The sequence below is a fragment of the Micropterus salmoides genome, unplaced genomic scaffold, assembly GCF_014851395.1.
Source record: "Micropterus salmoides isolate LMB-PRFRI ecotype aquatic unplaced genomic scaffold, ASM1485139v1 Ms_hic_scaffold_13, whole genome shotgun sequence".
Taxonomy (NCBI): domain Eukaryota; kingdom Metazoa; phylum Chordata; class Actinopteri; order Centrarchiformes; family Centrarchidae; genus Micropterus; species Micropterus salmoides.
Genome location: NW_024040374.1, coordinates 33,234,216 through 33,249,321, shown reverse-complemented (window position 1 = coordinate 33,249,321; position 15,106 = coordinate 33,234,216). Strand labels below are relative to the sequence as shown.

The window sequence follows — 15,106 nt, the reverse complement described above, 5'->3', positions numbered from 1 at the left end:
AGAAAAGAGGAGTTACAGCAATGTGCAGTATGAAAAAAAAGTAGGTGTTTTTTAAAAATTAAACCATGTAAACCTGTTCTGGTACAACCCCTAAACAGGATTTTTGTCCTAAAAATGCCTATATGCATAATACCATCTCTTTAAAATTCAGTTTACAGTTATTATTCAGTCTTATGCAAGATGTTTGCTCCTTTTTCCGGTCCAGACTATGACTTAGGACCTTTTTAATTGTAAGATATATATTTCGTCTGTATTGTGCGTTTACCATGTTCATTGTGTAATCTCTATCATTTTGGCCAGGTCTGGAAAATATATTTTCAATCAGCAACCAACATTAATAGCTAATTTATCACTTACCTGTCTGCATCCTTTGGAAAAAGACAAGATAACTTGTTCTTGTTATTTCAGCCTATTGCTGCACAAAGCTTGGCCATTTTAACACGTCAAAACAATAAAACACTAAAAATGTAGGCTAATGTTTAGGCCTTATTTTACTGCTCATTTTTATTTGCTAGCTTAAAATCTGATATCCACCCAGTAATTTTATAAGATCATATCAGTCAATAATAATTTCTTTTTCCCCACTTCAAAAACAGTTAAATAATAACAATAACAGTATACTTAAGCAAAAAAACAAAACAAGTTTGATGAAAGACTTATTGTCAAACACTTGACTATAGTGACCCACTAGCGAGAGATGTCATAGTATGGCAACCCAAAAATTGCTAACTTGTAAACCATTCATAAAGGGTATCTTGTGAGAAAAGAAATACAGAAGTTAATGAGGAATGAAGATGGATAAATAGACCTCAAGCAAATGTGTTTACTGAAACAAATTTTACAAAATGCTTGAGTGATATCTGGAAGTTCAGTAATTTCAGGAGACAACAAGAACACACAGCTCATCTCCTGCATCAACAGGTAACATCTTAAAATAGACTACATGACATTTACATTTCACAGATTTCTGTGAAAATACACATAGAACATGTTTAACAAAACAAACGCAATAAAATAGAATAGAAAATCCCCCCCTCCCCATGTACAACTCTGTTGATACTTCATGAATAAAATGAATTCATTCTCCACTGGACTGATGAAAGCAGGGCATTTCAATTGGCAACAACTAACTAGAACACTAGCGTAGCGTTCCTCTGTCTGCACTCTCACACCACAACAAGAAGTTCACAGGCAAATGATGACATCTGAAGGCCACCATGTCCCAGTAGCAAGTGCAATGTGATCAATGAGCTTGGCCAAGAGGGAAGGGCGCACAATCCATAAAACATTTTATAAATGTACAATTAACATTATAAAACAGATTTAAACAAATTAGCAATGGCAGCACACACTATTCAAATGTCCTTGCAAACAGGACTTAAATAAAAGTGCAATGCACATCTTTCAGTAGAAGAGTGAGGAAAAAAACTGGGTAGACAAAGCGCAATAAAAAATCTGAATGGGTTCTTTAAAATGCATCTATATCCTGTAGAAAAAATAGAACATACCATCATCAACCTCAGCCTCTGCAGTATTACTGTAGACTCACGTGTAATGCAATGTTACTTTCTCAAAGCACCTTAAAAAATAGGTTTGTAAAAACAAGTCAACATGTAAAAGGTGTATTCACTTGCTCTACATTAAATGTAAAGGAATGCAATTCATAGTTACACTTAAAGAGAAAGCGTAATCAATGGTTTAAACGGCATTGCTCCCACTTAAAGAAATACTTCATCCTTATTATTTTTGTCTCCATATTTTACAACCATGTAGTCTGGAATGCTTAGAGGGCAAGCAGTTTCTTGACATACTAAAGTTGTCCGGAGATCCAAACATCACAACAATATGAAAAACTGCTCAGTAAAAACATCCAAAAATGAAAGAAATTGCACATTGTATCAAACCTAAATTTATTTTTACACTGTAAAATGTCAATGTCAGCTCAGTACATGCCTTGGTCACACTTTTTTAAAATATCAAATTTATGTCCAGCAGAATAATCTCAACTCAAAGACCACTTGCACGTCTTTATAGAGCTTCAAATTGCAGTTGAAAGCCCCAACAAAAGCTAGTAAGTGGACCTTTGAGACAAGACTATTCCATCAAACTACTTTTATAAGGTCACAAATGAATGCCCTGGCCTTATCAGAAATGTTTGTTTAAAAAAACCCTGAATTTTCTAAACTCTCAAATATTCGGACTGTAACCAAAATGTGTCTGTAGCATTGAGCTGTGAAAGATGCAAGGTACCAAAAAGCTGGTCAGATTTGTAATCTTGTTTACTTAACTCTATGATTAGATAGTTCCTGATTACAACTGAATATTTTGCCAATATTAGGTGATGTGAAGTTCATGTGCAGCTACTTGTGTTTAGACAAAATTTAAAAACTTCTATTGTTTCACCCAAAAAGTGCACAAATCTGCAAGTCTTCAAAATTATTACGGTATCAAAAAAGTACAGAAACTCAGGAACTGTACTTGCACTAGTATAGCAAAACGTCAAGCTATAGCCAGTACTTGAGGTGTTTTGTCTGTGTGTGTGTTTGCTGTAATCTATCTGTAACTTCATCGCTGCAAGAAATGGCTGCCACGTCTGTTTTTCATGAAGGACCCTAAGTTCAAACATTCTGTCATCATTCCAGGCTATTAGAGGCAAGTAGCTAACTGATACAAACTGTCTGGGTGAAGTATTCCTTTAATGAAAGGATATTACCAGTTCAATTTTAATTTCTGATTTAAGCCTGTAAATAGTCTAGCCAGGCCAATGGTTTTCTAACTCATGTTAGGAAAAACACTTTTTTCAGTGATGTGTGTTATTAAACGGTTCATAAAGCCAATTACATTACATACAGCAAGTAAATGGAGCTGATGAAGCCTAAAACTCTGCTACCTGACCCATTCCGCACCTTTCTGGTTGGATACAGGACGTTTTTCACTCTGTTGAGACAGGCCTCATGTTGATTTGATTATTTTCAAATGTAATTTAATAGGAAACGTCTTTCTTTGACTGCATAAATCATCTATGTCCATGTGTCGCAAGTAGATGCGCAAAGCCCAGGAGGAAGAGCAAAAGAAACCATGTAGCCAATTCAGCATGGCGAGCTAACATTAGATTGTGCTTCTTTTAATATTATTCTAAACTGAATAAAAACTAAATATGAGTATGTCAGTTTGAGCTCAGGGAAATTGTGATGAGCATTTTTCGCAAATTTCTGACACTGTATAGACAAACTGTTATATATTAGTGGCAGATTAATTATTAAAAAATTGCTTGTTGCAGCCCAAAACATTTAGGATAATTCCGGCACACAATATCCCACAAATGCATCATTTGGGAACACAACAGAATTATAAAATTAAATTTTGTTGAGAAGACAAGAACTAAATGAATAATTGCAAGAAGGCTGTTCGTTTGAAAGAATGAACTCAGCCATTTGAGGGCACAATGTTGTCGTTCACAAAGTTAAATATGAGGATGAACTTTTGAGCTAACTGATAGGTTCCGTATCATAGGCACTAATGGCAGCAAGAAAGAAATGAAATGACGCTAATGTTATCGTTTAAACTTAGGTAAACACTCAAAATTCATTTTACATTACTGTAGCTTAAAGTTGAACTCCGGTCTTCTTTATATACTGTCAAAATGCTACTTTATTGAACAAATGCCATTTTTATATTGCTACCTACAGGTATGTACTGCGAGGGCTGGACGTCAGCCTACTGTACGGTGTGGAGTCCTGTGGTAAAACTCTAATACAAAATACTGCTGTTTCCTTGATCAAAGTCAAACAAAGCAAATAGAACGATCTCTGACTTGACAAAGATGAATGAATGAGAAGTAAAAAATAGATAACAGTCCAAAGTGGTCCTGAAGAAGTCATCTGGAGCTCCACTCTCTCAGTGGCTAGCTGCTAATTTAAGGTACAGTGAGCACAGTTCAGTCTGTCAGTGCTGGTGGTGTGTGGGCGAGCAGACAGCAGTGAGGGTTACTCCATGATGGCTCTGTAAATCACAGGCTCTATGTAGTCCCCCCTGTAACGGGAGTTGATCACTCTCTGTCTCTTTGACTCCTTGATGATCTCCTTCTCTTCAAAGATCCCGTCAAATCTCATGTCTGATGCTTTAGACTGCAGAGACAAACACAAGTCTGCATGACAACACAGCCACATCTTCTCAATGCTTTTCATTGGTTTTACAAATTTCAACTCATGCTTTGTTAGATGAACTTGCAGGATTGACAAACATATAGGGTGGAATAAAAATTGTGTGGTTTAGGATGTACTTACCAGTCTGGATTTGACTCTCTTTGGAAGTTCCTCATCCAAAGCATAGACATCGTCTCTTTTGGCAGTTAGCTGCGACCCATCCTCAAATTCCACCTACATTCCAGGAATATAGTGAATAATCCGGTCAGGACACAAATGGAGCTAAACTACACTTGTGGTCATAATCATACAAATTTATATGTTTCAAACACAAAGCTTATCAAGTGCTTCATAATAAGAGCCAAAAATAGGGATAGGCAAAAAAAGAAGACAGTTGCCAGCATCACATAACAACTTAAGAACAGTAGCGGAAACAAACATGAAGTAGGGCGGAGCAATTTCTAAAAACAACTAAATATGCTATTTGACTGACTGTGATTTTTGGAAAAAACGAATCTGTACCAACATTCTCTTAAGTCTGTAGAATATGATGTGTAGGCCAGGACATCTCTGCAGCACAAGAGTATTTAATTTAAAACCAACTTTGCCTTCAGCAAATACTTCACCTCCTGCGATTTGAAAATTCAGTAGGCCATATTGCGATTTCAATAAGATTTGAATAATTATTAAGCCCTAATTATGAAGCACCGGGCAGACAGAGCACGCTATGCAGGTTGCGAAACACAAGGCGCACTGCACTACATTTTTTGTTTAAGTCCATACTAAAAAAAAAAAAAAAAAAAAGGCAGCTTGTTCCGAGCAGCTGAAACGCAGCAAACACGCTTACTGCCTATAGAAAACAAGTGGTAAAGACCCCTCTTACAGCATAAACTGCTGTCTGTCTGATCGAGCATCTTCTATGTCCTTTTAAAGATGCCAGTGATATAAAAAAGCTCCCAACTGACTGAGTTAGGAGGTGCTCCTATAGATGAGGGGTCACTAACTTTGTAGCAACATAATACCCATCCCATGATCAAAAGCAGCAGAGAGAAGAAAGATTTCATTTACCTGCCTCTACACATTTTGTTTAACATTTTCTGTGCTGGCAATTGTATTCTTTAAGATAGCCTATTGTGACATTAATAACAGCAGTAACTTTTTTAGGGGACACAAAACAAACACACAAACAAGATAAATCTTACCAGGTACATGTGGATGGCATGAGCTGCCACAAATTTGGCCCCATACACCAGGCCGTCTGTCCATCGCACCTGAACCACTTCACCCTGCGGCGGGGGTCCAAGCTGAGCACAGTCTCTGCTCTAACAGACAAGACACGTTGCAGAGTTCTGAACAAACAGACATAGTTTCACATGGATATAAAAACATTTCCTCCACTTGTGCTTGCAAAAATAAATGTCTTTTATGCTTGAGGCAAATTTGTTTCAAACATACAACAACAACTATCAAGATCCTCAGAGTTTATCATCCGTTTATGTCAAATTTAAAACTGTACTGTTTCATCTGTTGTACATCAGTGAAATAAATGGACAAATCAAATATATAACATCCAGTCATGGCAACTGTTTTGATATGAGAATTTACAGTCTCGCATGTAAAAAAAAAGTACAGGCCAGGTAAAAAACACATTGACTAAGGTGGATTACCTGAAGCCCACTGCAGTTCACATGGTAATTTCAGTTTAATGTACATGTCTACAGCACTGTTTTCAGTTTCTCTTTTTTAGGAATAATGTTTTCAACTCAACAATTTCATCACTCAACACTTCCATGTGGTTTATCACATTAAAATACCTATGAAGGGAAGGCTGCAATGATTTCCATGTGAAAATTATGGAGGAATGGAAATTAATTATTTAAAAATCATACAATGTGATTTTCTGGATTTTTGTTTTAGATTCTGTCTCTCACAGTTGAAGTGTACCTATGATAAAAATTACAGACCTCTACATGCTTTGGAAGTAGGAAAACCTGCAAAATCAGCAGTGTATCAAATACTTGTTCTCCCCACTGTAGTTTCCCTGTGCCTTTCTCTCCTCCTTACTAACTCCACATGAACACACCACGTGATCTTTGAAGCTAACCAGACCTGTGATCCACAGCAGGTTAGCATTAGAGTGAGTCTCCAATTTTTTTGTAGTTCAGGGGAGAGTGATTTTCCGCCATCTTGATCCTGAAATGAGATGGTCTGAACTGCCATCTTGAACCGGATCTGGGTGGTCGAATCCACCCCCTCTCTTAGTCTCTCCCCCTCCTTTGTCTCACACACACACACACACACACACACACGTTTGTTGTATGATTTGTTTATTGACTTTATTTCATTTTTGCTTAGAATAGTTAATAGTGATTTACTTGCTGAAGTTGTTTATCATTGATCTCTGCTTGAGTTAAATAAATCCTATTATAATTTTAAGAAGTTGTTGCCTGTGATTATTTGTGTATGATGTTGTAGTAAGAGTTGGTTACCACGGCCAGTGTACGGATTCACCCTTCTCTGTTTGCCATCTATAGGTGGACAAACCTTTAAGACTGATCATACTTGGCTCATATTTGGTTATTGGTCCCTGATTCCAGGGTGGTGCTTATTATAATTATTATAATTATAATTAATAATTTGGAATATTAATAATTTTTATTAATATTTCTAGAATATCTTTGATATTCAGCTAATAACCAAACTTGACTATATGTTAAAAACCACAATACGGCAGTGTTTCTTTCTTTCTTTTAATATTATGTGCATTTTTTCATCGTAAAGCTTTTTACTGGCTGTTACTCACTGTGTGCAAAGTATGCTGCACATGTCTTTTCCATTTTAGCATCAATAAATCTGTGATCGACCGTGTGGTCTCTTGAAGAAAGCAGTTGACGCGCATTTATCTGAATTACTTACACCTGGCTTGACATAGTCGCTCCTACTGAGCCTGGTCTGGCCTGGGATGGAGTCAAATTCCTAGCTAGAATTATTGTGTCAGTCCACCCCTGACTTTATATGACTTAGGTTTAGCACCAACACAATGAGCTGTATCTGCTACACTAGATGTGGTCCACAACATGCAGGGAAAACCAAGTTTGCTGAGGCAACTGGCACCGCACAGTTTAAACACGACACCTTAATGAAGCACAACAGCAGCAAAAACATAAAATATGCTGAGGCAGATACACAAATGAATCGGCATCACCACAACTTGAATTTCCCCTACAAAATAAAGGTATATGTTATGTGTGAAGTAAAATAAAACAGCACATTTTAGTTTCTCTAAATTACCAAAGCATTTAAAAGTAATTTAGTTAAAATGGGGCAGTTCGATTTAAGGGCTGCAACTAACTAATCGACTATTCGCATTATGAATTGCAAAATTACACAATGCGTCTTATTTAGCTATCCGCTTTTAAATTAAACTTGAGGTTGTTTTAGGCATGTGCTAATTAACAGTCACAACAATAAAATAAATACTGCTTTCAAAAATGCATCTTTTAATGAACGTTTCTGCTGCAGCAACAGAAAGTTTACACGCCAGTACTGCAACACACCGGGACAAACTGACACCATATACGAAGAAAGGAATAACGTCATGCATTAAATTTGCCAAATTTACAGGGGGGTCAATAATTATTATAATAATTACTAATTAATGATTTTATAGTAGACAGTGTTTCATGTTTATATATTTTTCCCTAACTCAACAACTCACAAAACTCTGATTTTTTAAGGGAGTTTGGGGCGGATTAGCAGCCACCTCATGCATTGACAGGAGAACTGTTTTCTCTTCTTTAGAAAGTATGAAATTCTTGTCTTGTGAAAGTCTTGTCTAATCTTGCGCACTCTGCAGCAACACGTTCTCCAGCTGGGAACACTGCCACGAGCGATGCATCGTTTGTGGTTGTAAAGTTGGGGCACATCTGGACTGTGAACGCGGCCGTTGTGTATCATAAATGTGCGACTCTCAGCGCCATTAACAATCAATCAAATTGTCCAAGGCAAACTGTATAGAAACCGTTACAGCTCACGGCTTTAACGGGAAGCTAGCTCACTATCTATCTTACCGAGACAAGTCTTCATCATCCACAGAGCAACAACTTTACGCGCCTCCTCTTCAGATGCTCCGGTGTTTCCAGGAAAGCTCAGCTTTGCAGACGCTGCAGTTAAACCTTTGAGTGAAGAGTGAAGTGCCACACTCTGGAGGTTTTAGGTGGTGAAGGTGTTACTGCAGCGCTGATGTTGTTTTAGTAACTTTACTGTTCACATCACTTTAGTCCGTTAAGCTGACGTCAAGAACGAATCCATTATTAAATTCACTGGCAATGAATTTAATAATCGATTTTTGACGACTACGTCGATTAGTTGTTGCACCCCTACTCAATAAGAGTATCAATATCAATAAAAATTAACGATGCCCAGTTTCTCAGTTGTTAAGCTGTGATCAATGGAAAAGTCTGCTAGACTTATGCAATGTAAAAGGACATAGGCCAAATCTAATGAACCATGACAGTTAACACCACAGCCTGGCTGACAGTGAGTTTGGGCTTTGAGGGAGGGGCAAAAGTTCACTTCTCTAATGGAGAGGGGTGCACTGGATTTATAACGCAAGAAAAACAAGAGCTTCACTACGAAACTGAATGATGCACAACAATCGCTTTATTGTGATTATCATTTTCAAAATCCTTGGAAGTCAAAATCGTAATTGAAAATATATTTTTTTATATGGCAGGCAACAAAACCCCGCTGTGGTGAACTGAAGAAAGCGTGTAGATTCAAGTCCAGCCGTACAATGCAGTGGAAACACTGCATTTGTTTACTGCCACTGGCAGTCATCAGGAATCCACAGGACCATAGTTAACCTCTGTCACTTCTGTACTTTAAAGGAAAATTCTGTGTGTAGGGGTGTGTGATACGTTTCGTCGATAATATCATAATTGTCGTTTTAACAATGTGTGAGTAGACATTATTGAGTAGGTCAAATTAATTCAGTCATTCACGCAGTACTCGTGTGCTGGAGTTAAACAAACAACAGCTGCCGAAATTATGACTTAAGTTAAAAATGAGTGAACAAACAGCGCCAAGAGATAAAACACAGAGACTAAGCCACACAGTCTAACTAGACGTGGATCAACCTCACTCGCATTGAACTTGTTGTTGCCGTTAAAGACCATGAACTAACTGCACAGAATATCAAGAATATTAAAAGCTTTGGGAGTCCACTGACTATAACAGACCTAAACCAGCCAAGGTACCAGCACAAACACACACTCCACTACCTTGATGATGACAGAATAAAAGCCAATAAGACAACAGCTATGACAGAAGTCGATGCTAACTCCAGGGCTAACCCCTTTTACTCTTTCTTCAATAGCAACATTCACAAGCTCTGCTTTTGATTGAGAAAAACTAGTGAAACCTACCACGATGTCTTCGGGGAAGAGATTGTCACTGAAGGAACCATCATCAAAGTTGACTTCGTAGAACGTTTCTTTAGACAGCTGCACCACGTCACACTGGTAGTAGCGACCATTCTTGTGCTTGCATATCACCTTCTGTCCCACAGTCAGCTCATGCATGGCTGCTTTATTGCGCTGCCAGAGAACACACAGAACACATTTTTGGAGTTACAAATGTTGACTGGAAACTGCTTCAGTATTCTCTGACATATATATATATATATATATATATAAAATATACATATATACACACATACGCACATACACACATACATACACACACAGAGAGTATCAACAGCTACTGAGTTACCAACAATGATAAATAAATAAATAGTAAATAGGTAGAAGCAGATGTTACAGTCACAAGGTTATTGCACAGGGATAGTACCTGACATTAACTGTTCATCAGAGTGATGGCCTGTGGGTAAAAACTGTGCAGTCCAGTACTAGACAATGCTTTCTGTGCTGTATAGGGCTGCACGATTAATCTAATCGCAATGTCATCATGTGCCATGACATAACCGCAAAAAAGTGTGCAATTTAAGCAGAAAAAGTGTGCTGTGTGTTAGACTCTCCTCTCAGTTTGCACTGCAGTCTGCTCATTATCTCCGCCCACACCGGGCTCACGCATATGCCCCTAAAACAGATAAGTACGAACCACAAAAAGTTATTTATGGCCGTGAGCAAGTAATATTAAAGACAACAACCGCAACAATAATCGCAATATGACCTTTTCTTCAAATCGTGCAGCCCTTTAAATAATGCATCTCTAGTTCAAAGTAAGTCCTTAAAGCAGAGGTTACCAGATCCTCAGCGGCTACTTACCTCAATCTGAGTGGGGCCTTTGTGACGACAGCACGTAACATGGACCACAAAGGGCCATTCATCCGGCTGCATGAGTACTCCAGCAGCTTGGGCACAGGTGGGGTGGTAGGCAGTGGGACAGCGACCATGAGAGCACTGCACACAGCAACCAGATGCCTTCTTCATTCGCTTCTTACAGTAGTAACATTTCTGTCAGATTTAAACACAGGAGCCAGGGCTCAGGAAACTGCAGTGGATGTGAAATGACTCAATGAAGCGGAAGCTAACATTCAAGGACTAGTATTAGCTTGAGGGCAGCTAGAACCTTTAACATTTAATAACTTCACATCCTGTTTTAGATTCAAGGGGGTACACCTTTGTTGAAAGGGTACACCTTGGATAGGTCGCCAGTCCATCGCAGGGTCAACACATATACAAACAAACACTCACATGCACAACTAAAGACATATTTGAGTCTCCAATTAGCCTAGCCCAACCTAGCTTGTCTTTGGAGGAAGCCGTAGCAACCAGAGAGAAGCCACGCTTCTCATTTTCAGCAGGCACTGACCATCACTTCCACTGGTTAAAATGGCAAACCTCAACGTGGCAGGTCATAATAGCTGTAATGACCGTCAATTTGTGTGGGTATCTTAATGACAAAAAAAGTTTGCCAACCAGCATCTCAGCCACTGCTTGTCCCTCCATTTCTAAGCTCACGGTGGCTGACACTCTGTTGTGTCGTCTAAATAATACGTGTGGTCCTCCATTTGTCCAAATTTCACGTCTGTTCTTACTTCTAATAAACCAGACTACTACTACGACGACTACTAGTACTACTACAACAACTTCTTGTTCTTGTACAACGTAGTGACAAAACGCGCCCTGAGCAGTTTGGGCTACTGTAGAAACATGTAAAAGGGGTGGTGATAGCACAGTGGATATAGGCATGCAGCCTTTGGTGTATGAGACCTGGGTTCAACTCCCCACTGTGACACATCCACCAATGTGTCCCTGAGCAAGACACTTAACCCCTAGTTGCTCCAGAGGTGTGCGACCTCTGACATAAATAGCAATTGTTGCTTTGGATAAAAGCTAAATGAAAAAATGTAAATGTAAGAGGTGTATGTAGTTCAAAATGGTTCATTATGAAAGGTATTTATACACTACTGAAAACACAATTATGTATATTTTATTGTATTTCTTTCAATAGACTTTAAGCATATACAGTGAGGAAAATAAGTATTTGAACACCCTGCTATTTTGCAAGTTCTCCCACTTAGAAATCATGGAGGGGTCTGAAATTGTCATCGTAGGTGCATGTCCACTGTGAGAGACATAATCTAAAAAAAATTATCCAGAAATCACAATGTATGATTTTTTAACTATTTATTTGTATGATACAGCTGCAAATAAGTATTTGAACACCTGTCTATCAGCTAGAATTCTGACTCTCAAAGACCTGTTAGTCTGCCTTCAAAATGTCCACCTCCACTCCATTTATTATCCTAAATTAGATGCACCTGTTTGAGGTCGTCAGCTGCATAAAGACACCTGTCCACCCCATACAATCAGTAAGAATCCAACTACTAACATGGCCAAGACCAAAGAGCTGTCCAAAGACACTAGAGACAAAATTGTACACCTCCACAAGGCTGGAAAGGGCTACGGGGAAATTGCCAAGCAGCTTGGTGAAAAAAGGTCCACTGTTGGAGCAATCATTAGAAAATGGAAGAAGCTAAACATGACTGTCAATCTCCCTCGGACCGGGGCTCCATGCAAGATCTCACCTCGTGGGGTCTCAATGATCCTAAGAAAGGTGAGAAATCAGCCCAGAACTACACGGGAGGAGCTGGTCAATGACCTGAAAAGAGCTGGGACCACCGTTTCCAAGGTTACTGTTGGTAATACACTAAGACGTCATGGTTTGAAATCATGCATGGCACGGAAGGTTCCCCTGCTTAAACCAGCACATGTCAAGGCCCGTCTTCAGTTTGCCAGTGACCATTTGGATGATCCAGAGGAGTCATGGGAGAAAGTCATGTGGTCAGATGAGACCAACATAGAACTTTTTGGTCATAATTCCACTAACCGTGTTTGGAGGAAGAAGAATGATGAGTACCATCCCAAGAACAGCATCCCTACTGTGAAGCATGGGGGTGGTAGCATCATGCTTTGGGGGTGTTTTTCTGCACATGGGACAGGGCGACTGCACTGTATTAAGGAGAGGATGACCGGGGCCATGTATTGCAAGATTTTGGGGAACAACCTCCTTCCCTCAGTTAGAGCATTGAAGATGGGTCGAGGCCGGGTCTTCCAACATGACAATGACCCGAAGCACACAGCCAGGATAACCAAGGAGTGGCTCTGTAAGAAGCATATCAAGGTTCTGGCGTGGCCTAGCCAGTCTCCAGACCTAAACCCAATAGAGAATCTTTGGAGGGAGCTCAAACTCCGTGTTTCTCAGCGACAGCCCAGAAACCTGACTGATCTAGAGAAGATCTGTGTGGAGGAGTGGGCCAAAATCCCTCCTGCAGTGCAAACCTGCTGAAAAACTATAGGAAACGTTTGACCTCTGTAATTGCAAACAAAGGCTACTGTACCAAATATTAACATTGATTTTCTCAGGTGTTCAAATACTTATTTGCAGCTGTATCATACAAATAGTTAAAAAATCATACATTGTGATTTCTGGATTATTTTTTTTAGATTATGTCTCTCACAGTGGACATGCACCTACGATGACAATTTCAGACCCCTCCATGATTTCTAAGTGGGAGAACTTGCAAAATAGCAGGGTGTTCAAATACTTATTTTCCTCACTGTAAACTAACAAGGACCCTCACAGTATTTGGGCCAAGAAAGAAGCTGGTGAAACACTTGCATCTTGTCTGAAATCTATTTAATCAAGATTTAGGTAACAATGAGTATTTGATCAGACTAGGTATCAGCAGACACCAATATCAAACAAGTTGGATCAGGATCTTTTTAACTCACCAGTTTAAATCTCTGCAAAGGGATTCCACTTAAATCCACAGGACTCCTTTCAGTGATGTTGACAAAGCGTGCTTCCAGCACAGCCACTGCACACAGCACATGTACCCACCTGTGACACACAGACACATGGACACGTAACAAATGATAAACTGGCATCATCAAGCAGAATGCTGCCTCAATTTTCGAAATCATTATAAAGCTAAATAGAATACTGTCACACAAATGTGATATGTGCTCAAGTGTCCTGAACTAGCGCAAGTATTATAACAGTGTCATTTGACAAGTTACATCCAAGACTCTTTGCTAGTCTGGTTGTAATTTTCACCTTTAGCGCATCAACATCAATGAGCAACTTAGCATTTTAAACCATTTTGATTTGAACGACAAATATTATCCTGTTCAAAGATAAAGTACCATCAATGTGCAGATGTTAACAGAGAGCAGAATAAATAGCTAGATGTACTTTCCAGGTCCTGGTCACTCTGGAACAACTTACTTGTTGTTGTTGGCTCTCTGCAAGGCTCCGCCCCTCAGCGAACACAAACAGCAATTCTGCAAAAAGAACTTGACATCAACTGTCCAGCAAAACAATAAAGAGTGAAATCATTATTATAGCTAGTGGTCAACTAAAAGTACAGCAGATAGTCCACTCAGGATTACAGGACTAACCCTAAACCTGGAGTTAACGTTCATTCCATGTATTGTTTTCAGCCTACCAAATGTTGTGTTTAAGACTGGATGTCTGGTACCAGCAACATCATGAGCAGCAGCTGTCTCACTGAGAACCTGTTGCAGATGTTGGTAATACAGTCAGTACTCCTGTTACAATGGCAGGCTCTGTCACAAAGTTGGGCTTGAGAAGGGGTTGAGGACTGAAATGATCTCTTACACTTCCAAGTCACTCTATCATGACCTCATGGATCCTCCAGTTTTAACTCATAAAAGATGCCAAATGTGGTGGTAAAGTCACAGTTTGATCAGTCAACTCCACAAATCTTTTGTCATAATAACTACATGTCAGCCTCTGCATTTAAGCAGAGATATCCCGCTTTCAAAGATATTCACATGTGCTCACTGCAGCATCACTGCGCTGATCATGTGACTCCCATTCAGGGCAAACCTTCAACACAGAAAGGCTCACAACGAGTAGGCCTACATCCCAAGTGGTGTTATCACAGTATAATCACATTAAAACTTCACTTTTAATCAGCTTTAGAATGGAAAAAACTGAGGACAAAATGCATGAGCATACAATGTGAACTAGTTATTATATAATTGCTTTTATACTGAATTTGTTAACGTCTTTTCTTTAATATATATTTGGGGATATCTGATTTGTCATTTTTTGTGGACCATTAGATTTGACCATCAAAAATAAATTGGATACTCCACTACAGAGAAGGCTCCAATTAAACAACAACGAGCCATGTGAGTCAATCTACCCTGGAAAGTTTACTGACCTCAGTCATGGCGTTGGCCTTGCAGCGCGCACATTTCCAGTCCTTGCTCACACTGGCTGGATCCACACCGTAACAGCCTGGAATAAACCGACACAGAGACACTGTCTGACACTGAAGTAGTGGCTGAAAGACCCGCTGTCATGAAGGTCTGTTTGTAAGTTTGTGCCGCCATCCACAGACAGCGTTTAGTCAGTGCAGGTTTAAGTGGTTGTTGCTGTGTTGCTGTCTAATTCTAAAATAA

The 15,106-nt window shown here is 39.2% G+C and overlaps 1 protein-coding gene across 3 annotated transcripts in view; it reads right to left on the bottom strand.

The window, feature by feature from the left end:
- Positions 1 to 803: 803 nt before the first annotated feature.
- Positions 804 to 15,106, bottom strand: part of kdm4aa (lysine (K)-specific demethylase 4A, genome duplicate a) — a 32,244-nt gene continuing 17,941 nt past the window's right edge. For 2 of the 3 annotated variants that reach the window (XM_038716879.1, XM_038716880.1), the window contains 8 exons: positions 14,866 to 14,942; positions 13,902 to 13,957; positions 13,406 to 13,514; positions 10,433 to 10,621; positions 9,572 to 9,742; positions 5,348 to 5,467; positions 4,287 to 4,379; positions 804 to 4,127 (listed from right to left, as the gene is read on the bottom strand). In XM_038716879.1, the coding sequence (XP_038572807.1) occupies positions 3,987 to 4,127; positions 4,287 to 4,379; positions 5,348 to 5,467; positions 9,572 to 9,742; positions 10,433 to 10,621; positions 13,406 to 13,514; positions 13,902 to 13,957; positions 14,866 to 14,942 (956 nt within the window). In that variant the 3' untranslated portion in view covers positions 804 to 3,986. Of the gene's footprint in view, positions 4,128 to 4,286; positions 4,380 to 5,347; positions 5,495 to 9,571; positions 9,743 to 10,432; positions 10,622 to 13,405; positions 13,515 to 13,901; positions 13,958 to 14,865; positions 14,943 to 15,106 lie in introns of those variants that run through there. The other variant, XM_038716881.1, reaches the window with a different exon arrangement.